The sequence below is a fragment of the Melospiza melodia genome, chromosome 8 (assembly GCF_035770615.1).
Source record: "Melospiza melodia melodia isolate bMelMel2 chromosome 8, bMelMel2.pri, whole genome shotgun sequence".
Taxonomy (NCBI): domain Eukaryota; kingdom Metazoa; phylum Chordata; class Aves; order Passeriformes; family Passerellidae; genus Melospiza; species Melospiza melodia.
Genome location: NC_086201.1, coordinates 35,519,522 through 35,545,751, shown reverse-complemented (window position 1 = coordinate 35,545,751; position 26,230 = coordinate 35,519,522). Strand labels below are relative to the sequence as shown.

The following is a 26,230-nucleotide window of genomic DNA, read 5'->3' as shown; positions in this document are numbered from 1 at the left end:
AAATTCTGGGAGGAAATTTAAATTGTGTTTCCAGAGGGATGCCTGGAGATCCTCTACAGAAAATCTGTATTTATTTCTTACTTTCATTACTGACTTGCTGACAAGCTTCTCTTGCTCTCAGGAGGTCTCTGGCCCAGGCCCTGACACTTTGTGCTGCTGGTTCCTGCCCAGTTCCCCAGGGGTTTCAGAGAATTCCACACTGCTTTGGGTTGGAAGTTCATCCCATCCACTCCTGCCATGGGCTGGACACCTTCCACTATCCCCAGCCTTGTTCAACCTGGCCTTGGACACTTCCAGGGATGGGCAGCCACAGCTTCTCTGGGCAATGCTTGAACAATTAAGACTCTCCTGCAAAAATTTTGACCTGTTTGCTGTTTAAGGGCTCTAACAAACTGCCTACAACTATGAAATGTTATAAAAATTACCACCTTTGTTTATTATTCTGCTGTAATATTAAGAGCTTTTTTACAATGCCTGTTCTTCATCTGTGCCCTGCCAGACCTGATTTTCTCTCCTGCTCTGTTGCAGAGTTTGTATGACAAAACTTAAAAGTCCAATCTGTAGGTTATGTCTTTTCTTTGCACCTTTCCAGCTACATTTTTTTCTGTAAATTAGATTATTTCCTCCATATTTTTCATTCCATAACTCTGATGTAAGACTTATGGATATCTAAGGGAGATGCAGCACTGAAAGTCATTTGTCCAGCACCCAATGTTTTGAAGATGCCCCTAGAATCCTGCTGCCAGTTGTGACCAAAAAAATCCAAAACCTCTGGCACTCACAGAGCAACTGTGGCCTCCCCATCTTTTCTTAGTTCCATTAATATCAGTTTTGTTAGCTCTGTGAGCAGATCTCTTCAGTGAGATCTGTACTCAGCCACTGTTCCTGATTACCAATGGAATTTCTAATGGAGTGAGATCAGTGCTGTCACTAGTGAGGACACCATGACAGTCCTCAGGTGACTTCAGGAGAACATTCATCCCATAAGAGTCACCAGAACCACCTCCAAGGACCACAGGCAGCTGAGAGGAGGGCCTGGGTATTTAAAGCCAAGTTTCCTACAGAACTGAGGGCAGAAAACCTTCAGAGGCAGCTTCAGATTCTGTAACACCATGAATTTCATAAATCCATCTCCACAGAAACAACCCTGATATAAAACTTTGTCTTTATCACCCAGAGAAACTTTTAATTAAAATTTAAAAATTTAAAAAAAGAATTGCAAAAGTCAATCCAGAGCCAAACTCCTCCACACAAACTTATGCAAAATAATTGAGCATTTAATGCTGCTTTCCAAATAAAATCAAGGCTCACTGAATTAGGCAAAAAAATGTGTTTGAAGTGGGTCCTTGGCAAACACTCACCTCTTCCCATTAGATTTCTCAGCTCTGGCACTCCAGAGCTGCAGGTAAATGTGATAAGCTGGATTTTCACAAGGAGGAAGAAAAATTCCCTGCCAAGTGCAATCTACCTGAGGCTTTCACAAGGACACAGCACCAAGCACTGAGTGAGGACTGATGGGCTGCACTGAGATGGAAACAGCACAGGGAGATGGAACTCAGCTTCTACTGCTGAAACAACTCCTGATCACAGGCATGAAAAATAATAGTGTTTGCTAATCTGTAGGATGACAGAAGTTTGCTTGAATTGCACCAAATACAGGGGAAATATAATTAAAATAGTCACAGCATTAGGGTTTTTGACTCAGCAGGCCTAGGTGAGGAAGAAATCTAAAAGGAATAGTTGGAAAAACATTTCTACTTTATGCCACACTGAGCTTGCAATGAATTTTCTGCTGTGTGTTGTACAAATGGCTTTGAAATGTTTTTTGGCAGAAGTGAACACCTCTAGGAAATGCAAAGGTTTTTACATTTTACACTGGCAAATCACCATGTCCTGAGGCAGCAGCTCCCAAAGCAGCCATGACACATGGCCATACAGAGAGCATTTCCTAGATTTCAGCTAACAAATCACACCCACAGCACCTCTGCAGGAGGAATACCATGTCCTGAAGCACTAAGCTCACTTGGTTTTCCACTGCCAAGCTCTTCCAGAGCCTGGATCTCCCAAAAGATCCCCAAAGTTTCAGTGTTCAGCCTGCCTGGCTGCCACAGAGCACAAGCTCTATGTGTTTGCTGTATAAAAACCAGCAAATCCCACAATTTTTAGTTCACATAATTTTTAAGTGAGCAGTCATTAAAACTTAAACACTTTCTCATTGCTTTAGAATCCATGGGATTGATTGATAATTAATGGCTCTGGCTATCCATAACTACTGACAGTGACTCCTGTGCTAAATGCAGAGTGCTCCAAGCTCATTAATTAGTAAGAACTTCTTTAAATTCTGCAAGAAATCAACAACCAACTGCTGAGATTGTATCAGTGTGAGAAGACAATGCTGGGCAACTCCTTGCTTGGTTTACACAGACACATCAATCATCTTTTTATCATCTTTTTGTTCTGATTTATTGAGCTCTACACCAGGAGGGGATGCTTGCTTATCTCCCAGTGACTGTGACTCAACTGCAGAGCAATGTGGGCACCAGAGATGTCCAGCATTTGGGAAAACAGATGTTGCCCAAATTTGTTGTACAGCCTGCCAAAAATTACTGGCACCTAGTAAGGTGTGTGTGGGAGAAGTGTAGAATTAGTAAAGCTGCATAAACAAACACATTAATTTTAAAAATAATTTGTAGAAGTGGCTTGATGCTCAGTGACTGAAGGGAGCTGCAAAGGAACAAGTTCAGTGAGTGGCAGCTCCCTCCTGGAGCTGAAGCAAGTCAGGCAGGGCTGGAAGCTGAAGCTGCACTAACACACATCCCAGGTAGGACAGGTTAATAACACAATTAATTTCTGGAACCTGAGCTCTGAATTTTGTATCTTAGAACAAGGCTGCTTTTCCAAACATGCTCAGATTTAATGCAAGAATGGAGAGGTGCCTCACAGAGAAAGGGATCCCAGCAGCCCCTTCCAGCCTGACCCAACACAAACATTCCCAGCACAGCTGTTTCCCAACAATCAGCAAGAAGAATTTGCTACCTCTGCTGGGATTGTTCCAGCATCTGCAAGGCAGGAGTGATTTGTGATGACCTGGAGCTGACCAAAGCCAGCCTCAGCTCTCACTAACCACAGGCAGGACCTGGGATTAGCTGGTACCCTCAGGATGTCAGATCTGAAGGGACATCAGTGAAATTCTGAGTCAGCTCCTCTGGGAGAAGCACAGCAGACAGCCCTGGGTGCAGTTTTTGGCTGTCACACACCCCACACTCCCAGGACTCCCCTGCACACAGATGTTTGTGTGCAGAACTGTTTCTTGCACATCTGTCCATGCAGATACTGCACATTTATTACATATACACTATTTTTATAATTCTATTACACATGTAAACAAGTCTCAGAAGAAAGAAAACAAATTAAGATTCCCATATTAATCCTATTGGGCATTGCAAGTATTTCTTAAGAGCCAGGATGGTACCACAGCAGTCTGACTCCACAACAAAGTGTTTATGTAAAATATGACATCTCTGCCACAGGGAACCAAAACAACTCAGGCTGCAAGTGCAGCTTTTCCTCTCTCTTGCATTATTTATTCTCTCCACAAAGGCATCATTGGGTGTTTTTGATGTCACCACAAAACACACTACAAAAAATCCAGCCCTACCTGGTGCTGTCATTGCACACACATTAAATTCAGATAGGCTCAAAAAAGAAAATTAAAATGGCATAATATGAATTTTAGAGATGCTTATGAGACCACTAGGAGTTTAATAAATAAAAAATGTGTTTTCCCTAAAAAATTATGATTTAGAAGATTGTCAAAAAATAACCTAATTTCCTTTTTACTTCTTCAAACAGCTTCCATGTAATTAGTTAATTAGTGTAGCAGTACCTATTTTTGAGGGCTCACCTTTGTTTTTGAGGGAGGTGTGCCTTTTAAATCAGGCAGCATTTTCCTTTCTGTGGATTCCCAAGATTTCCAATCTCTCAATGAGGCTGAGAGGTGCAGGACAGCAATTTGAACCACCCAGGGGATGGAATGGGATGGGCTTTAAGGTTCCTTCCAACCCAAACCATTCTGTGACTCCATGCTAAAACAAAAGCACAGAGACCCCTCTCCTCCAGAGGAGTTTTGCAGGTTATTTTTTCCAGCTTTGCTGTATGTTATGTTCTCATCTCAGCCCTGCACACATGGATGAATACCAGAATAGCTACAAGATCTCATTAATCAAAAAATAGCTGGAAAGATGAACTTGCAATCCTGGTATTTCCTCTTGAAAAAATGAGATAAATTAGGTGCACTGCCTGACTGTACTTTCAATGAACTCTTCAAATCAACACTTGCTTACCTGGAAACTTTCTGCAAACTTAAAGGTGAACTTCAACAAAAGTGTCAGAAGAGTTTAATTAGAACAAGATGTCTTGAACATAACTAGGAGTGAGTTCTGTGGGCTTGAGTAAACATCCATGACATGATGGAATTTTGGAGATGGATCCAAAGGAGAAATTGGCACTTTTGCTCAGAGGTGAGCAGTACATCTCATTTATGTTCACCAGGCCATGTTCTGCTATGCCCACTCCATAATACACAAATATTAGGATCAGTAAAAAGAAAATAGAAGTTTCTACTCCTGTTCTTTAAATTGCCCAGATTTCTCCTGGCTTTATAAACACAGGCAACATGGAATAGCTCAGAGTAAAGGAGCTGCCTTTGAAAACAGAGAGAGAGGAGATCTTCTCACAGATCTTCTAAGGCAAAGGTCACCCTGCCAAAGCAGCTCACCATCAGCCTGCTGCACAGCACATGCACAACTTGAGGGAAATCTCAGCCACAAGAAGGGAAAGATTATCTATTTTGGGGCTGTGGCCACATTGTGGCCCACAAGCCCAGCAGATGGTGACTAACTCAGCTGTGTGCAGTTTGCTTTCCCAGAGAAAGCCCTTTTTGTTTGAGTAACTGGCTGCTGATACAATGAGTCACTCAGCTACCTCCAGCAGCAGCTCCACCACTCTAAAAGGAACTGCCTGGGAAGTGCTGAGTACAGAATGTGTGCTTGTTTAGGAACAACCTGCCTTAAATAAACCACTGACTCACCTTGTCACGCAAATGATGCTCTGCAGCCTCAATATTCAAAGGATCGTCAAAATTCAAAAGATCCTGGAAAAGAAAGAGAGAACATTGAGGGGCTCCCACTCACTGCATCACCAGGAGCCCAGAGACCTCAGGAACAAGAAAATGGAATAAAGCAAACAGGGCAGCAGGATTCATTTCATCATTTTTTTCATCATTTCATCATTTAATCACTGCCTCGGTGCCAAAAGGTAAATGCAAATGAGTAATTTGGTAATTGGAAAGCAAATCACAGAGCAATTAAATGGCAACAGCACCAGGGCATTTAAGCCCTGCTGGTGTGGGCCCCATGACACTTCTCCCTGGAAGTGAAAGTATTTCTAGCAGAAAAGTAAATTTTAGAGGAACAGTCAAACTTCCAGGAGGCACAATTCCTGTTGATTTTTCTTAGAGGACAAAGTAAACCTTGAAAAAAACTTCTGCAAACAGTGTGCTGATAAAGTGGGAGTTTCCTTAATTCCACCTCCACAGAAAAGCAATTTCATTCTCTGTGAAGAAGCAATTTCACTCTCTCTGTGACCTAGAGCCTGACAGGGAAGCTTTAGTGCTCTGGGAAAAACAAGGGAGTGGAAATAGAGGAAATGATAGAAATAGAGGAAATAGTGGAAATAGAGGTAAAAGAGTGCAAAGAACTAATGTGGGGACATGGAGCAGAAATAGTCCTGACAAACCTCAAGTCTCTCAGTTTAATCTCAAATATTACCTTTGGAAGAAGAAAGGGTTTACAGTTAAAAACAATGGAGAAGAGGAATCAGCATTAAAAATAACACTCAATCACAAGTGGTAGATAAAACCAGCACTGAGAGATAAAATAAACAATGGGAAGGATTCCACTGACTGATGAATGGAAAAAGATATTTGCCTTTACAAACAAAATGTAGGTTTGTTGATAAATTAAATTGGAGATTGAAAGAGAAAAGAAACACTGGGGAATAACCCTTAACTCCATAAGAATGAAAAATTAAAAGGAGGGTCATACATTAGAGAGAGATCTTCAGTATCAGGCATTTCAGGAAATCTGTACCTCTCAAGTACCTCAACCAATGGGGAAAGAGAGAAGGGAAATGTGGCTGGGAAATCAGGATAAAAAGGAGGCTGCATGTTCCAAAAAATTGGAGAGACCCCAGGGGAATGCCACATGGCCTCTCCCTTTATTTGAATTAAGTTACAGGACTCTTCTGCCTCCTTTTTGGGCATAAACCTCTGGTGTTTGTGGATTCATTTTCCTGACACAGCCATGACAAACCCCCATGGTCTCCCTAGGTAGGACCACCCCTCCCTGCAGCTCTTTGCTCAGTATTTTGATTTTATGCAGCTCTGCCCCTGAGGATTTTGCTTCCTTCTACTTGGCATGCACAGGGAGACTGACTCTGAAATGCAATTCACATTTGCTGGAAAGGCAAATGCTCTCCAAACTTTTACATCAAAGAAATTGTTGAAAAAAACCAACCAAGACTTTGGATGCCAGGAAATCCAAGCTTCCTTCTAATACCCTGCAGTGGCCCCTCCAGAGGAGATGACAAATGTGGCCACCAAGGTGGTGCTGCTCTTTGCCTCCTCCTGACCTTCCCACCCAGCAGCAATGGCTGAGGAAAGGAATCCTTAAAAAAGGTAACTTTTGTGAAGACTTAGTTTCTCTGCACTTTCAGGGCAAAAGCAGCTGTTGCTTCCTGCCCTCTGCTCCATTTTCAAGATGCTCCTGTAATTACAGGTTCTTTCCTCCCAAATATCTTTAAAAAACAGAGGAGGAAATGGGATCCCTGAATAAAATCACATAAATTCTGTGACAAGTCAGGTTTTATAAAAACAAGGAATGAGACTGCAGGGCAGATATTAACACCAAAATACATTTTTTTTTTTAAGACTAACACCAACACAATTCCTTCTCAGAGCAGTATGAATTTCTATTTCCTGCAAATCAGCAGAAGTAGTTTCACACTGAGTGGAAGATCCCAAACAATTTGTTACCAAAATATCCCCTAATATTTCTAACCAAAGTAAAACCCATGTACAAAAAGCTGGCATTTCAGACAGTCTGGATGAGTTCCACAAACAAAAGCACAATCTGATTTCACACTCATCCAACACCCACTGAAGCCAAGGAAGCCAGTAAAGACCTAAACTTTTAAAGGCAGTTTGGTTTGTCATTAGGTGATGCTGAAACTAAACCAGGCAGGAAAAAGAAAAGGGGATGTGCAAAATATTCTTTTACTTACAGTAAATAAAGAGTTTAACCCCCAGACAATATCCTGCAAAGAAAAACATAGTTAGTTAGACAGGCATTTCAGGAGTTTTGAATGTGTTCACAAACTTAATTTTTCCATTAAATTAAACTTAGTTAATCCATTAAATAACTGGAAAAAATCTAGATTAGGAGTAAGGTATTACTAATTTAAATCAAAATGCTGAAAAGGCATTCCCATTTCAGGGCCACTTGATATTTAGAAGGCAGCAAAAACCAAATACTGCATATTCAAACAGAAGGTCAGAGCATTCTGAGTGTATTCTTGTTGCTCCTCCATTCAAGGAGAGGAGTGATACCTCAGGATTTGCCACCAGCTGAAAACAGCACTGCTTAAAGGGTGGGTAATGAAAGCTAATTCAGCAACCTATTCTTAAATTAAAGAGGGGTCAAACAAATTCTTGAAACTGCCAACATATCAGAGAAAAGAGGGTGAGCTGTAGTAGGAGTACAGAGAAATACTGTTCTTACATAAACATACATCTCAAGTCATTCCACAACTAAAATGCAATTTTACCAATTTACACCAAAGATAAAGCCTCAAAGCACCAAACTTCCTATGCACAGCAAAGACCTTCAATAACTGAGTGTATGTGAGCTTGTTTCCTGCTCTGGGCCCTGAGCTGAGGGTGTGCAGCACAGAAATCCCCATCCCTTAAGGACCCTGTCCAATTATGCCCTAATGAACAAGACACAATGTCAGCATCCCACAGCCTCTCACCATCCAATTCCCTCTGCTCCTGCACACACCCACTCAGTTTAGCTGCTTTTGGCCTGGACTGCCAAGTAAATTGTATTCTATTTGCCATCTGGATGGCAGCTGTCTTCTGCTAAGTTTTCCTTATCTCTTCCACAACACCTGCTGATAACAGACTATTGAATGTCACTGCATGGCTGGTAAGAACTAGAACATCCCATTGGGAGATGTGAGCCCAGAGGGAGGAGCCAAGCATTCCTACCCAGATATAATCTGGAGATTCTGGAACACCAGCACAGCTTCTCCACTGGATTCCCCAGAGGAAGAGCAGCTGCCTCTTCTTCCTCTGGATGTTCAGAGGAAGATGCACCTTTCTCCAGGATCCCTGCTCCAACAGAACCACCCCTGGCACTGCAGGAGGGCTGCAGCCACATTTCCAATGGGACTGCCACCAACACCCTGACCAACAGGGTGTCAGGCTGGGTTCTGACTCTGTCACTGTTGTTTTGGTTTACTGCATTGTTTATATTTTTATTTTCTTCTAGGGATAAAATAAAATAAACCATGCATTACACTATCTTCTTTATTTTATCTTTTTATCTTCTTTCCTTTATTTTCTTCCCTAAAGAACTGTTATTCCTGCTCCTATATTTTTTTGCCTGAGAGCCCCTTAATTTAAAATTTATAACAATTCAGAAGGAGAGGGTTCACATTTTCCATTTTAGGGGAGGCTCCTGCCTTCCTCAGCAGACTCCTGTATTTCCAAACCAAGAGAGCTTTGAAAGCATCAATCTGCCCAGCAGGGCTGGCACTGCCAGCCCTTCCAGCCTCAGCACCTTCTCAAGTGTGGCAAAGACAGCAACTTTCAAACGTGGCAGCACAGGCACTGAACTGCACAAAAGGGGTGACCCAGACATTTCATTCCAGTTATCTGCAAATACCTCCAGTGCTGAGCAGTCACCCTCACTCCCAAAGAACAGCTCTGCCAGTTCCTTAGCAAGCAGGAGAAAAATGAACATTAAATTCCAGTTATCTGGAAATTTTAAGAGTCTAGTGCTGAGCAGTCACCCTCACTCCCAAAGAACAGCTCTGCCAGTTCCCTGGCAAGCAGAAGAAAAATTAACATTTCAATTTTAATTGTTTTATTATTCAATTATTTCAAAGAAGGGATGGAAATCATTGTTTCACACTTTATTTAAGCTTCTGTGCTTGTTCAACTGCTGGCACAGACACCAAGCATAGCAGAGGGCAGCAGAGCATGGTATTAAGGACACCTGTATTAATCCTTGGGGTAAATTATTAGTACAATGCAGTGATGTGCCAAAGTCACAGATTAAAGGAAGGTTTGTTGGCATGGAGAGCAGCAAAAGGCAGGAAGGTCTCAATTTCCACTTGATTCTCCCATATCCAGGGATCAGAGAGTGCTCAGCAGCTCTGGGGAACCCCTCTGCCCCCAAAGATCAGGATCCCATTCCACTGCTGCCCTCCAAGGCTGTTCTCCCCTTCAGGGAGGCAGAGTTACAGGACAAAATGACATTTTTAGAAGTTGCCTTCTACCTACACCATGGGACAGCAGGCTGCAGCTGCAGAACCACAACACTGAGCATTAAAATCATCCTGGACACCTACAAGGTCACCTGAGGACTCTGGGGCCTGGCCATTTCTAAGTGCTGAGTGCCAAACCTGCATCCCCAGGGGTACAAACTGTCCACAGCTGTTCCAGCACCAGCATGGCTGAGAAGGAACAAACCAGGAGCAAGGCAGTGTCTTCTAAAACCCCCAGGAGCTCATCTTCTCCTTACCCTGAGCAGTGTTGACCCTCCTGCTCTGCCAGAACTCCCCACACACCAGCAGAGCTCTCTCCAGACAGAACTCCTCCTTGTCCAAGACAAGCTCCAATGCCTCACACAAGTAAATGCTGCAGCTCAAAAAGGAGATGTGATATCATATTTTCATATTATATAATCAATTGTTCCCAAATTCTTATCTGCTGAACCCTGGTTTTAATGCTTTGGGGTGCTTGACTCACTTGAGTTGGTTTTACAGAGTTCTATTAAAAAATAAGAAAGGAAACATCAAACAAACAAAAAAAAAAAAACCAACAAAAACCTTTGTACAGGCACAAGCTGTCAGAATGCTGTACATCTCCACTGCCATTCTAGACACCACAAAGCATAACAGGATTACTATTATTACTGAATAATTTACCTGTGCAAGTCTTAATACCATTTTTGATGTTTCCATCTTTTCCAGTTTATGATTTGCTGGATTCCTTTTATACCCTTTCATGGCTCCATAAGAAAATAATGCTAAATTACTACCAGAGGACAATTGCTTTTTGTAATGAGCTTGAGGATAGGCTGGATTGAAACCTAGGATATTGAGAAAGGGAAGTGGGATGGAACAGATGAGCAAAAGTGAAGCAACTATTTGGTATTTGAAAAACTCAACACTGTTGAACTGCAGAAATAATCACTCTGCACTGCTGACTTCAGCAGAGCTGCTGGCTGCAAGCAGATAAGCACAGCCTTGATGCTTGCTTTTGGTTTTCCTGAGGAACCAAAAGGAGGTGCAAGCCCATGAAGATCATGTCAGATTTAACAGCTTCAAAACTTCTGTTCTCCTTCAGTAATAAAACATCAGGATTCAAATATTTACTGAACTTGTGGATTAAATAGTCTGAAAATCAAGTTAAGCCCATGTGCAGGAGTTTTTAAAGATGATCTTCACAGGGAGGAGCAGAGAATGTTCATGGTGCACACCCTGACAGTGCTGCACTTCAGTGAGATCCCACTTGTACAAGATCAGAATTGAAAAGCTGTTTCCTTCACAAAGCTGCTTTTCATCAGACCTCTCCTCTGGGTTTAACATCAAACTTGCAGAGGACAAGGGCACCACTGCTGAGGTGCAGCCACAGAGCAAAGCTGAGAGAGCCTCTGCTTTTGGCCCAAACCTGCTTTTTGTGCTGGACCTGCAGCCTGCTGTTCCAGGTTGCAAGGCAAGATGTTTTCCATTCCCATCTGTGTGGCAGATCACCTTTGTCAAGTGGGCAGTTTGCTTTATCTCTCTCTTTGAGTGACCACATTCACACCTCCCTGGGAGGGGACATTGCTGATAACAGACCATTGAATGTCACTGCATGGCTGATAAGAACTAGAACATCCCATTGGGAGATGTGAGCCCAGAGGGAGGAGCCAAGCATTGCTACCCAGATATAATCCAGAGGTGTGTGAGACACCAGCACGGCTTTCTCCACGGGATTCCCCAGAGGAACAGCAGCTGCCTCTCCTTCCACTGGATCTTCAGAGGAAGAATACATCCTTCTCTACAGATCCCCCTGCTCCAACAGAACCACCCCTGACACTGCAGGAGGGCTGAGCCACATTTCCAATGGGACTGCCACCAACAGCCTGACCCACAGGGTGTCAGGCTGGGTTCTGACTCTGTCAGTGTTGTTCTGGTGTACTGCATTGCTTATTTTATCCTTTTATTTTTCTTCACTATTAAAGAACTGTTATTTCCTACTCCCATATTTTTTGCCTGAGAGCCCTTAATTTAAAATTTATAGCAATTGGGAGGGGTGGGGAGGGTTTACATTCTCCATTTCAGGGGAGGCTCCTGCCTTCTTTAGCAGACACCTGGCTTTCCAAACCAGGACACCTGGGCTGCCAAACTCCTTGAGCTGCTTTATCTGGTTCCTGCCCCAGCCTGCCCAGGCAGTTCCCTGGGTGGTGTCCCAGAGGTTTCCCATCAGCTCAGGTGTCACCTGTGGCTCAGATGCCTTTGGGAGTCCAAGGCAGGTCTTGGATATACAAATGGGTTTAATTCACATTTACTGTTAGTTCAGAGGAGGCAGTGATGGTGTCTGAAATCAAGAGCTGGGGTTCCCAAGCACAGCAGCACCTGGTTAAATCCACAGTGGGTGAGGGGAACATGGAATAATGAGGGAAGCACACTCTGCTCCATGGCACTGCCACCATCCTGGGCTGGAGCATGGGGAAGTCAACACAAGCAAGTCAGAAGTCCAACAGACTGCTGTAAACACCCCTTTAGAATTGTGCCTTTTCATTCTGCACTATTTTTGTGCTGCATCTGAGGGAAAAGTTACACTAAACCCCTGCCCACAGATTTATTTACAGCATGCCAAACGAGGAGAAAAAACCTGCTGCTGCAGCAGTGTCTGAAGTTCAAGAATCCTCAAAATCCTCAATGCAGCTTTTGAAACAGCCTCTCCTGAGGCCAGGGAGTCTCAAAGCTTTGCATTTCTAGGAGGTCTTAACTCAGTCACTGATCTTGCCAAGGGACAGTTCTCAGAGCCACTTCACAAAAGCAATGCCACTGAAACCATGCCACACACAAGGGGCTCAGAAAGACAACCACAAACACTTCTGGAGAGTGAAAGCAGACATGGAAATTGCAAATTAAGATTAAATTAAAATTTTCCAGTTTACCTCACTTTTTTTGAGGTATGGAATTAATTAAGATTAAATTAAGATTTTCCTTTTAACAGGCAAAGTATATTTAATACATTAATTGAAGAAGAGAGCAAACCAGACAAAAGCATCTAACAAACTTCCAATCTAAGAAATTCCCTCAAGGGATCCAAGAAGCATTTCTGATCTAACAGACTAAACAAAACAAAGCTCCTTGCTAAACAATTCTTTACAAACAAACAATTTAACCCAGTCAGATGAACAAAAGGAGCAGCAATAATTTATACAAGCATATCTGAAGTAAATTTTTTTGGTTTGTTTTAAAAAGGGCTGGAAATGCCACTGTGAAGTCCAGCTTGCTCTAGTCCAGGCCAGCTCCTGGGGCAGCTCCCTGCTGTGCTGTCTGCCTATTCACCTCCTCAACGTGGTTTTCCTCTTCCTTTCCCTTCTTCCACCATCTCTTAAAAACAATCTCAGTTTCTTCCTCTCTTCACTGCAGCCTAAAAAAAATCACCAAGCACACTTCATCCCACCCCACCAAACAATCCCTCATCCCCACAAAAAACTTGTCCTGGGGATCAAAAAAAAGTTTTCCTTCCAGAGACAAACAAAATCTCTTTTTATATTTCCTCTCCTGCTCTTCTTTCATCTTGCAAAGGTTGAAAAACATTGTTTCCACCTAGAAAAAGGTGACAGAGTGAATGCCACCTTTCTTCAGCCACCCACAAAAGCCACCTCAGCTGTCATGTACCTGTCAGCCCTGCCTGTGCTTCCCACCCAAACACAGCAGCAGCTCCCCCCAGGGCTCTGGGTACCCTCACAGGCACAAACTGCTCCAGTTAGCAAACACAAAACCAGGAGGGAGCCTGGAAAAGCATTCCTTTTGTACTGGAATATGGGAGGGGAAAGCAAACAGGAGCAAAGAGCTGTCCCAGAGCAGGGCAGCTGGGAGTGCCAAGCATGCAGAGCACTCCCATCCCTCACTCTGTCACTGACTCCTTGACCTCTGTCCCCGTGGTTACTGCAGGACAAGGGGATAATCCTGGGGAAATTGTTCCCTGGGGAATTCTCTGTGACTTTTTAATGATCACAGTGATCACAGCACTGAAGCCATCACCCTCTGGAGAGCACTCTGCTCACTGCATTAAAGCTGGCACTAAGTGAATATTCAGAAACCAGCAGTGTGGGGAGAACAAGCATGGGTTAATTACAATTATCTCAGCTCTCCTCACTCACGTGCCCATAATAACACCTACACCAAAAATTTGGCTTTGCCAGGGGACATTAAAGAGAGAAAATAAAAATCTAAGCATTTCTGAAGCAAAAAAAGCCATTAGAAGACACTCAGCTCTATATTTTCACCAGCCTGGGCATGTATGGAAGGGAAAGAAATAAATCGCCTCTTACAAAACTGATAAAGCCAATTTATAATGAAGTCAAAATACAACACAATATTCCTTTGGAAAAATATTTCCTGAAGCTTATTTTAAGAAAAAACCTGAATGCCAGATCTGCACAGAAGATTGTCTTCAGCAGTTCATAGCTTCTTTTTCAAAATACTAGGTCTGAAGTTGTTATCTGGGGCTTATTCAATTTTTAGAGGTGAGGAAGACACATAAAAAGACCAACTCCAAAAGAGGATTTGAATAAATCAATAGCTGTACAATGTTATCATAATGCTGAGAAAAACAGCCCGAGCAACAAGAATTAATCTAACAAAGCTTGCAGGTTTCTTTTTTCCCTTCATGCTCAAGACAGTGACAGTCACTTTATTGTCTGTTCCAAACACTCCTCTACACTAATTACAGATGATGTTGACAGCAGACCATCTTATTTTCCTTGAGATGATAGGTAAAGTTTTGTACTTTCAAAACTCCTCAGGCTGATGCTTAAACACTGAGGTAAACAGGGAAAATGAAGCCAGGACCCTCTGATTTATTTCTCCAAGAGATGAGTTTGACATTTGGATAATTCCAAATGAAGTCATTCCAGTGACTGAAGACAAGGGCAGAACCAGTGAACCAAACAGGACAAAATGCTGCCATTTAGTATTAAAACATTAATTAAATAAGCAAGGCTCCTAAGGATCAAGTCCAAGCAGCAACAGTTTACTGGAAATGACTCTTAATTCCTTTTGGATCAGGTAATCTAATAGCACAGACAGATATTTATTAACCAGGATCTGGAGTTATGGGAGAGAAATTCCTGAGAAAACTGTGTTTCCTGCAGGGGGGCATGAAAAGCTCTCTGCAGATCTGGAGTTTCAGACTACCTGGATGTTTATTGCTCTCAGGAGAGCCAGGAGCAGGAACACAAAAATGACAAACCCAGCACTTGGAACCATCTCAGTGAAAAACTGAACTGCACACACACCTAACAAACATGGAAAGGCTCCAGAGAACAGCCTAGCTGATCTCTGTGAGAACACGGCTACAAAAAGAAGAAAAAAAGACAAATATTCCCTGTGAACATCCATCTTACATTTTTAAACACTGTTTTACTGTTCATCTGCTCAGCCCTCCACAGAGCTGCCCAAGTGTGCTTTGATTATTTTTAAGGTACATCAATCAGGCAGTGATTTATGAAGCCATTTCCAGCTGCATTTAGTCAGAGGTAATTGTAGAAGGATCCTGACTTTTAGAACCAGGCAGGCATTTAAAATACACATCCACCTGTTCAGTTCTTAAAATCAATCACCTGAGATGTTCTCAGAGCAAAATGAAAACAAGCATTTAGGACAAAACTGAGGAATATTAAGAGAACTAACTGAGCTAGGCAGGTGATAATCCTGGCAAATGAGGCACATGCTGGGGACTAACAGGAGCCACTACAGCACTTTGGAGTTTGAAATTGAAATTACTGAAGGCTACAAAGCAGAGAAACAGCAGCAGTGTGAAGTCATGTGAGGTATTTAAAAGCTGGTACTCCCAACAACATTAAAAAAACCCTGAGAATAGAATGGGATTAAAGCCATCTATTTGCTTGCTGCCTGGGAAACTTTCATTTTAACCATCACACCTAAAAACAGGAGAAAAAGTAAGTTCAGATACTCTGAGCAGGGCCCAAAGTAAATGCAGCAGTCTCCAGCTTTGTGAATAAGCTGCTTTGGAGAGGAAAGTGTGCAACAAAATGATGCACAATGTGACAGAAAGGAGACTGAAAGGTAAATAAGCTCCTGTTGCTAGTTCAGGTTTAGCTACAAAGGAGCAGAAGGAACACAAAAATCACAAAGGAGCAGAAGGAACACAAAAATCAGCTAAGAAGCACTGCAGCAGTGTTCACACAACCCACAGCCTGGAGACCAATCACTATCAGAAATTACCTAAGGGTTTGGGATTCTGGAGTGTTTCTATGAATAAAAAGAAAGTGATTATAAAAGTGTATATATAGACAGGCTGGCAGGGTAATGTTTTAAATCTGTTTCAGGAGAAGAGCCCAACTCTGCTCAGAAGCTGATTTCAAAACAGCATCTCAGGCAGGAATTCAGAAATAGCACATTCTTTATTTCCCTCACTCCACACAGGCTGCTCTTCACAGTGGTCCAGGGAAATGTGTTCCCAAGCACAAAGAAGGGAAAATAGATAAAGCTCAACACTTGGTAACCTGAGGAGAATTCAATCATGGATGAGATGACAGCAAGTGCAAAAAAATGCTGGGAAACAAAACTGAGTTAGGTCTTCCCCTCTTAATAATCCTCCACACTGTAAAAAATACATTTTATCAGGTAAGTTTTCCAGACAATTTAACAGATTTTCATTTTTATTTCAGAAAGTTTTTTCATGTTTCTACCCATTTGATAATAAAAAAAATGATTTAAAAGGTCACAGCAATTGATTTTGAAGGATTTTACATGTAAGAACTCTTTACATGTAAGGGTTCCAAAATGAGACCCAACCAAAAACTTGAGCCCTCTAAAGGGTGAAGCACACAAGCCCCACACATGCAGCTGGTTTGTGCATGTGTGTTCTCTACTTGAATGGCTTCTCTAATGCCCTTGGAACAGTTTTTGTGGCAGAAGGACATGCCCACTCCCAATTTAATTCTTTAGGAGTAGTTCAGAGTGCTTTACTGGTCAGCTATTCCTGCAGAAAACCAGGCTGACTTCATATAATTCACAAATTAAATCCTGATTTTCAAGTCCCTAACAGGCCAAGACTGGATTCCAGCCCACAGAGCTTCTGTGCAAATTCTCACTGCTCCCCTGGTGGTGATGAAAAGTAAAAAGTGAGCTCACAACTGTGATGCTTCAATGTTCAAAATATAAAAATCCAATCTGATTTTTCTCTTTTTGAAGTTAAGCTACTGTTTCCTTTTCTCTTGCTGAATCTTTCATTTCAACAATCACAGAAAAAGCTCCTCTTTTCTGGGTTTCTTGTCCATTTGTACTCATTTTTAAGCTTAAAACTTTCTCTGAATGAAAACACAGGGACAGGAACAGAACTAATTAACTTAAATTACTCAGTGCCTTGATTTAACCTGAGGTGAAAACAGAAACACAAAGGGCAAAACCAAATCACACCAAGTGATGAAAAAACAATAGGGAAAGAGTGCTTATGAAAATCCACAAAACAAAACACTCATTTTGCTTCCAGAAAGTCACATGCTCACCTCAGCAGAGATTTTACAGATGAAGAAAGTCACAAATCTCATTCACAGTGCCAAAGAGCAAACCAAGTATCAGATAAAGGTCATTTTCAATTTGTTTTTTGGAAGAGACAAACACCTGATGTGTACCCTTTATCCACCTAATGCAGTTAAAGCTCTGCAAGAAACAATTTTGGCAGCATTCCTGGGAACAGCAAGGGGAAGATAAATGTCCTGCTCAGGGCTCTGCACTGATTTTGTCAGGAGTATCAATCCCATGGAAATTACCAGGGTTATGGATTGCTGTTCACAGGATGCTCTTGTGTTTGCTGCCTGGCTGAAAACCAGCACACCTCACAGAGTGTGGGTTCTCAGGGTAATCCCAACCTCCAAAACCTTGGAGCAGAGCAGGATTTGTGCAGTCACCCCAAAATTCCCAAAACATTTCTACAGTCAGCACTGTACCAAAGACAAAAAATCCTCACTTCAAAAACCTGCTCTTGAGCAAACCACATGAACTGATTCTTTCCAAGGCCAAAAAAGGGTTTTTTAAGATTTATTTAGAAGGAAACATCAAAAACAAAAAAAATCAGTACCTTTAAGGTTCTAGTTGGGGCCCAGCCAGTGCCATCAATTGAGTGTTCTCTCAATAAACTGGAAAAGAAAGACACACACATTACACAGAGCAACTTCTGCTTCAATTGCCTTTGTCACAAACCTCACAAGAAACCATCAGGAAGTAACTGCAAGATAAGATCTAATTCCGGCACTATTTATATCCAGGTAATGGAATTTTAAAGCCCAGGAGTTGGGATGTCTGCCTAAAATTACCTTCTCCACAGTGTCATTACAGAACTCCCCATCTGAGCCCATCTCTGTCAAAACACCTGAATTATTCTCCTCCAGCAGCACAAGTGTGACAGAAATACTTGTGACAGGCTCTGCATTGAACCCTTTTTTTATTCCCTGATGCATTTTAGAGCATGCTCATCTCTGGTGAAGAGACAGCCTTGCAGGATGACCCATCCCTCACCAAAACTGGTACAAACCAATAAAAAAAAGGTGTTTTGGGGAGGGATAGCTAATTAGCAAAGAGAGGATCATCCTCTATTCTGTGAAAGGACTTCAGCTTCCTACAGGTAAAGATAAGAAAGGGAGAGAGTTTTAGTCTGGCTGCTCTGGAGGAAAAACTTCCATATAAAAAACATATTAAAATTTTTTAAAAATATATATAAAGATATAAATATATTAAAGATTATATATACATAGGATATACATATATATATATCTCATATATAAAAATATATAGGATATAAAATATATAAATATATAAAACCATATATAAATATAAAAACTATTATATCATAAAATAATATAAATATTATATTCATATTATTGTATTCTATTACTGTATTTATCAATATTTTATTATACAAAATATATACATGTATTATAAAATACAACTTGAATTTTAATATTAATATAGAAAAATACAGAATTTCTTAGATGCACAATCCAGCATAGATATTATTATAATTATCCCATATTATTGCACATATTAAGCCCAGTGAAGCTGCTGACCAGTTTGCAAGTGGAAACCATTGAGGTGTTCAGGCATTTCTGGACCTTTCAGATCCAAAGCTCAGCAGTAATGAGGAGGAGATATATTGGGGATCAGAGCAGAATTGAGAAATAAGCTGAAGTCTTGCTCAGAAAAGTAATAATCTGAATGAAAACAATGTAAAAAGCTCCCTGAAGCATCATTTCACAATCACACCTTCCTCTGTAAGGAGTCAGCTGAAACAACTCACACAGCAAAGCACAGAAATTCCCCAGCAGCAGCAGCTTCTGCTACTGAAATGACAGGACAGGGTTAAAGTGAAATAGTTTAACTGTAAGGTTTTAGCAATTCCCAGGCTGACATGCATTAAGTCATTTTTAAATTACAGTAGGTGATTAGACCATGGAGGTTATGTAGTTATTTAATGAACATGGCAAGTTTATATGCAAGGAAATTCAATCCTTGTTCAGTGCAGAGATCCCAGGAGCAGGATGATAACCTGGACAAGCCCATTCCACCCAAATGTGCTGCTCATCTCCTTCCTGTGCCTTTCAGAAGATAAAATATGCCATTACCACTTGTGCAACGTTCAGAATAACATCTTGTGGCTGCAGTTTGTCTCCATATGACAAAAGCAAAAAAAGCTTTTTGTCTGCTCCTTATCAAACTGTGTGGCAGTGCTTCCATTTGCCTCTCCATCCACCTGACTGGGAAATTCCAAGTGGGGGGAAAGCTAACACACTAAATAAAGTCAGAAAAATATTCAGTGCCAGAGCACCTGAGCATGAGCTAAGGCTCATGGCCTCAGAGCTGTCCTCAGAGCTCCAGCTGAACACCACAGCGAGGATGAGGAGACACCTGCACCTCTCAGAGCACTCTGGCAGGAAAGCAGGGAACACACATGTCACTGACATATTTTCTGAACAATCCTTTCATTAGGATTTTTCTTTTCTCCTGAGAAGCTTCAGCTCCTCCATGTTTTGCTGCTTTGCAATGTGATTTGGAGAATTGTGAATTGTTTTTACATGATGACCAATGACAGCCCCACCTGTGCCAAGGCTGTGAGCAGTCACAAGATTTTATCATTCCATTCCTTTCCTTGCTAGCCTTCTGATGAAATCCTTTCTTCTGTTCTTTAGCACAGTTTTAGTAGATCATTTTCTAATATACTTTCTAATATATTATAAAATAATCAATCAGCCTTCTGAAAGGAGGAGTCAAGATTCTCATCTCTTCCCTTGTTCTTAGACTGCTGTGAACACCACTACTGACACAGAAGTGTCCTGTGGCTTCATACTCCTCATTTGCTGGTAATTTGTTATTAGAGCAGCACCCTCCTTCTTCTACAGATTAAAAATGATCATTAAACCCCTCAGAACCTTTCTGAGGGGTTTAATGATCATTAAACAGAACCTTTCCCCAGATCTAAGGAGACCTCCCAAATTATGATTACAAATCATAGATCAGCCTGGGTTCCATGGGCAGAGTGCACAATCACTGCTTTTGAACTTTCAGTAACCCTGATGTGACCAGTCAGCTGCTCAGCTGTCATTTCAGCAAATACCTCCTCATTCTGTAACTCCTGCAGGGCAGAAAGCTCTGAGGAATTGTTTTCTTTTTAAATAAAGAGATCTTTCAAAAAAACATCTCCTGAAAGTGAGAACTGCATGATTGCAGTAAGTGTAAAACCCTCTGAAACTCCAGCTGACCCAACCTGCAGCTTAAGTGACAACAATTTACTGGAAAGAAGATCAATCTGGAGAAAACACAATTTTTTCTATCCACATGTGTAGTAGAGGGGACATCCAGTATGGGCCAGACCTAATTAGGATCTGTCATTAATAATAGGGCCCAGGTAATTGCAGTCCATAAAGCACAGAAAAACTCCACATTTCCTGCCCAGAACTGTTACACTTGACCACAAGTTAACTATTTAGAATGTTTCCATCCAGGGATGATTATCACACCAACACACCCCACAGCATGAGCTGTATGTGAGGGGAAAGCACTGATGAAGATGATTTTCTGCTTTTAAAAATAACTGCAGCTATTTTAATGCAGAGACTCTTGGGTAAGTTGATTGCAGATTCTATACATAGAATGCATTCTCTAACAGGCAGAAAGCAATTTAGCTATTTTAGTTTTTCCACAGAATGCCAGACATTTCCAGGGTTGGTATGTTGAGGGATCTGACAATCCAAAGTGCTTCAGAGCAGATGCTGAAAGAATGCCTCCACTTCATTAGAATTATGATGCTCCAATCACCACATTCATCTCTTATAATTAAAATAACTTCTGGAAATGGAAAAGCTGTGGCTGCCCCATCCCTGGAAGTGCTCCAGGCCAGGCTGGATGGCTTTTGGAGCAGCCTGCTCTAGGGGAAGGTGTCCCTGCCCATGGCAGGGGGAGGATGGGATGAGCTTTAAGGTCCCTTCCAAGCCCAAGCACTGTGGATTTTGTCAATATGAGGCTTTAGTGAGCCCCAGAAGATGCTGTGCTGGAGCTCCAGCTTTGGTTTGGTGCCTGCTATTTATATAAACACCTCACCAGTTCACTGCTCTACCTGCATTCACAACATTTAAATTTCTTAATTATGAGCCTGACCTGCCTAGGAAGAGCAATACAAAACTTCAATTTCACCAGGACTTTCACCACAGCACTGAAATGGTTCTTCCATCTAGAGGAAAAATTCAGCTTCTCTTTAAGCACTGATTTGCTACACATGGTGACAAGCATGCAGGATTTTCAGAGCAGCTTTCAATCTCACTTATGGGCTTTGCTTCTGCTTCATCTGCTTTTTCTTCTGTGTGCCATTAACTTGAAAAATGACAGGCAGGCTTCTCACTTGTGTTTCTGTTTGGTTTCTGGCCAATTTCACCATCAGGTGTTGAGGATGAAATTGCAAAGTTTCACAAATTCATTTGGAAGAGGAAACATTTACTATCAAGGAAAACCACCCAGCAAGAGAAGCCTCTCATTTTGGCAAAGTAAAACTTTCAGGTTTCATTACTGACTTATCCTGACCCCAACCCTGCTTTGTTATAACTGGCACATGGGTCTTATCAATGGATATTAAATATTATAATTAACATAGAATAATTACTATCAAATTATTATACAAATACATATTACATATATATATATTATCTATTATATATATTATACTTTCTTCCTTTCTTTTTGAAACAAAAAGAATTTTCAAGCTCTTAACACACTTGGGCATTAAATGGTAAAAGCCTCTCTCAGGGCCTGAGGATGATTCAGATATGAGGGAAGGAAGGAAAAAAAACCCCAAATACATTTTGTTTAGGATAGATTTTATACTTTTACCCCATTTTTTTGTTCTGCAAGTAAAACAAAGCAAGAATGAGACTTTCAGTAGATCTTTATGCTCCTAGAAGTTACATGTAGAATCAGCACAAAAAATCACTGTCAGGACAGTTATAGCCAATATTTTATCAAACAGAGAAACCTCCCAGGTTAAAAAACTCCAACAGAATGTTGCTCCTACCTTAGGCAGATTTCTCCTGTCTCTGTAATGTTTGGGTGCCAGATTCTTGTCAAACATTTTACCTTTGGAGGCTGTCAGGAGAGAAAACAAATTACTGTGTTATGCTTTAAGCTAAAACCCTGTTATAACTCATAAAACAAAAAAAGGCAAATAGATTTGTATGGATTTGTACATTTAGGGCAACAATGCATCATCTACAAGAGTCAAAACAGACTTCTCTGCCCTTTTAGCTTGTCTCAACTCTTCATAAAAACCAGGCTGGTATTAGGATTTTCTTTATAAAAAATAACTTTTAAGAAAGCCAAGAAAATTTGCTCCTTCAGGGAAAACACTCTAAGTCATTCAGTTTCTTCATACTTAAGACAATAATTTAAACCAAAAAACTTCACCAAGGCTTGTCCAAATCATGGATTTGTTAAAAAACAGCAGAGGATGCAAAGATAGCAAAATAACTAATAATAAATAAGTAATAACTAAATAATAAATAAATAACTAATAATAAATAAATAAAATTATTTTAAATACAGACCCTCCTGTTCACAGCTGAATTAGAGGCACTAAAATGAAAAGCTACAGGCAAGATCACCAAACTTCTGAATGTCATGGTGGGGTTCTGAAGTACAGATTTTTCAAGTACAATCTCTTTTGCTCTGGTTTTGTGAAGTAAATAAAGAGTGGGACATAAAAATGTCAGTAGCTTAGCAACAGCACGTTGCTGCATCCCTGCTCTCCCCATTAGGAGCTGCAGCTTTCAATCAGGCAGATTATTTCTGATGGGAAGTGTCCTGGAATCCATCAGCACACACCAGCACCTTGCAGAACTTCAATTAAATCCCAGATTAGAAATGTGGAGCCATCTCTCCTTCCACTTTTTCCAATGATGTCTTCAACCAAGAGGCAAAACAGCTCCAAGAGCTGCATTTGCATGGCAGCATCGTGTGGTTTATCTCATTTTGTTCCCAACTTCCCACTGACCTTTTTAAGAAACTTTTTAAATTAAGACTCCTTGGAAGAGGTAAAAAAAACATGCATGGCACTGAGACACTAAAAACAGACCTAAAAGAGATGTTCTAGAAAAAAAATACAGATCAGCACAACAAATCCGGGATTGATAATGCAGATTTTGCCTTTTTTCCACTTCATTTCTGTGCAATAACTCCAGGGACATCAGTCATGGCATTATTGAAAATTGAGTGGGTCATAGAAAACAGCCTCAAACTTTCTGACCTCCAAAACACCTCAGAAGTTTTCCAACAGCACAAGCTTTTCATTAGCCACACTTCCACATTGTTTTGAAAGATGGTGCCTAGTTCTCAAGCAAGGCAAAGCAGCAGAATTTATTCCATGCCATTAGATCAAGATAAAAGAGTAAATTTCTGCCATATGCACCTTCAAACAGGGAATGCATTGATGAGTCAAAAAAAAGATTTATGGAAACTCTTTTAAAAAAAAATCCCCAAATCCTCACAGTGAATTAACTGGTGTCTCATTTTTTGTACTGTGGAAATAAAAGAATTCCTTTATCCTTTCAAAGTGATTTTCACTGCTGAAAGTTAAAAAAACCCACTCCTGACAGTAAGACAAAGGTTTTTCTCTCTCTCTCCTTTTTCCCTTTTAGACACACAGGACAACTGCAGCACCACCATAAAACTCATCTTCAGCCAAAACCTCACCCTGGAACTTGTTTCAAGTCATTTTTGAACCTTCCCTAGACCAGCAAATCCAGAGATTTCCTCAGGATGATGTTTCACTTGAAATCTGTGAAATTCTGCACAACAGAGCTCCCCAAATCCATTTATTTCCCTGCTCAAACTCCTCCCTCCCCTCAGACTGCACAGGTAATGCAGCCTCAGCTGGGGGGCACAGCACTGACCACATTCACTTCCTTCTCCATTTCCAGCAGCCACTTCTGCTCTGGGATCCTTGATTTAAAATGAGCAGTTTCAGTTCTTGATAAATTAGCACTCTAAAAAGAAAGGCGTACCAACGTCTTGCAATTTGTTTTTAATTATGTATTATTTATGTATTTAATTTGATCTCTTCACTAGTGAAGAAATTTACCTGGTGAAGGAATGTGGCTCCTGAGAGAAATCTGGAATCAAAGTTATTTGAAATGTTTTCTCTGGCCACCAGCTAGTCCCAAAGCTAAACCAATTTCCCTAAACCATCATGCAACTGCAGCTCCTCTCTTTACAGTTTATAAAAAACAATTTTCCCCAGGAGGAAGCACAGAAGAGGGATACAAGTTTTCCCTAGAGGGGATACAAGTTCCTGGGGCTGAACTACACTCCAGCCCTGAGATTTCTTGCCATTTTCCAGCAGCAGAATATAGACTGGCTGAAACTGAACACTGCACCCAGCAAAGCACTGAGGGGTTTGCCCGCAGGCCACAAGAGTAAATCTTCCAAATTGTTCCTCTTTATTTATTTATGCTCCTCCACTACACCACAATTCCACAAACCCACCCCTCTGGCCAGTGCAGGTGTGTCCCAGACCTGTCTGTGGGCTGAGAGCCCTGGCAGAGCTCTCCTGAAATCACTTGTGGCAGTCCCATTCTGCCTGGCACAAACCAACCACAGCCTCAGCAGAATTCCCTCAGTACTGGGATTAATACTGCACTAACAACCTGACCACATCCAACATTCAACCTCCTGCATTGTCCCAAAAGTTTTTATTTTTGTATTGGATAAGAGGTGCTCAAATTAAAAAATATTTCATTAACACTTGCTGTAGATTTTCCTGCCAGTGCTGAGCAGGGAACCACAACAAACCAGAGATTTTTGAATTATGGGAACTGAGAATCAAAAACCTCAGATCAAAACTGAACTTCAGCACTCTTGTTACACACAGCAAACACTTTCCTGCAGCAATGTTGTTTGGGTGAACACTGGAATACAAAAATTAAAGGAAATGAAATGAATACACAGAAGTTATTAAGGGTGACTTCTGCCACAGTATGAAATTCTTTGGTAAAGTTAAGGGGAACTTCAAACACCCCACAACCAAACCCACACAGCTGCAAACACTGCCTAGCTGTGACTGCCACTACTACACACAGGTAATGATGAAATTGGGCTCAGCTGAACAGGGACCAAAGATCTTCCCTGAAACTCTTCTCCAGGATCCTCCCTTACACATTCCTCAGCCTCTCTGAAGAACTCTGCACTACCAACACCAAACTAAGACACCAAAGCAGAAGAATGTCAGGGAAAATTACAGAACTGTCAACTTTTTCCTTTTGGTTCACTTATTTCATTCTTAGATTTATAGGTTTTTTAATGAGAATAATCATTAAATGCAGGTGTCATGAATAATTAACAGGAGAGAGCAGAACCTCAGCCAGAAGGGAGGACACTCAGGTTTCACTCATCTGCACTTCCAAGAGCTTCTGCCAGACAGCTGCAGAGATTTATTTTATTAAGAGACAGAAGATCCTTTCTCAATCTCCATGCCAAGTTCCCCCTGAAGTCCTGTTACCTGCAAAGAAAATCTAAAATGACAACTGTGAGACTAATGACAAATACTCACCACCATATTGTAGGCATCAGGAACTTCAGTTTCAAACTGAAACTTTCCTCCTTGGTAATAGCCCTCATCTAGAAAAGGGAAAACAAGGCAAATACTTAAATAAGAGAAAAACACCAAGATTAAAACAACAGCACAGGGTTATCATCAAACACTTCAGCTGGTTGCTGCCACCTAATCCAAGGAGGGTGTGAATATTTTGTCTTCCTGCACTCCCAACATTTCTGCAGCAGACATTTGAAGTCAGGAGAGCCAACAGTCCCAGAAAAATCCAGGATCCTGACCACAGGAAAAGGAATACCCAGCTGGAGGAACCTTGCACTCAACTTCTCACTGTGGGAAGCAAATCCTGGCAGCAGCACCACATCAGTGACACTTGGAATAAGCTGGAGAAATTCTGCAATTGCTAAAGCATTGCTAGATGCTGCTCCAGGACTGAGCACACCCTCACAAACCTGTGCTTGCTAATGCATTGCTAAACCCTGCTCCAGGACTGAGCACATCTTCCAAATTTGTGCTTCTAGAGCATTGCTAAACCCTGCTCCAGTGTCA

The 26,230-nt window shown here is 41.3% G+C and overlaps 1 protein-coding gene across 1 annotated transcript in view; it reads right to left on the bottom strand.

The window, feature by feature from the left end:
- The window catches only part of UBE2F (ubiquitin conjugating enzyme E2 F (putative)), a 61,808-nt gene that overhangs the window by 16,710 nt on the left and 18,868 nt on the right, over positions 1 to 26,230 (bottom strand). The window contains exons 5-9 of the mRNA XM_063162669.1: positions 25,682 to 25,749; positions 22,154 to 22,224; positions 17,678 to 17,735; positions 7,342 to 7,374; positions 5,090 to 5,152 (exon numbers count right to left, since the gene is read on the bottom strand). Coding sequence (XP_063018739.1) covers positions 5,090 to 5,152; positions 7,342 to 7,374; positions 17,678 to 17,735; positions 22,154 to 22,224; positions 25,682 to 25,749 — 293 coding nt within the window. The remainder of the gene's footprint in view (positions 1 to 5,089; positions 5,153 to 7,341; positions 7,375 to 17,677; positions 17,736 to 22,153; positions 22,225 to 25,681; positions 25,750 to 26,230) is intronic.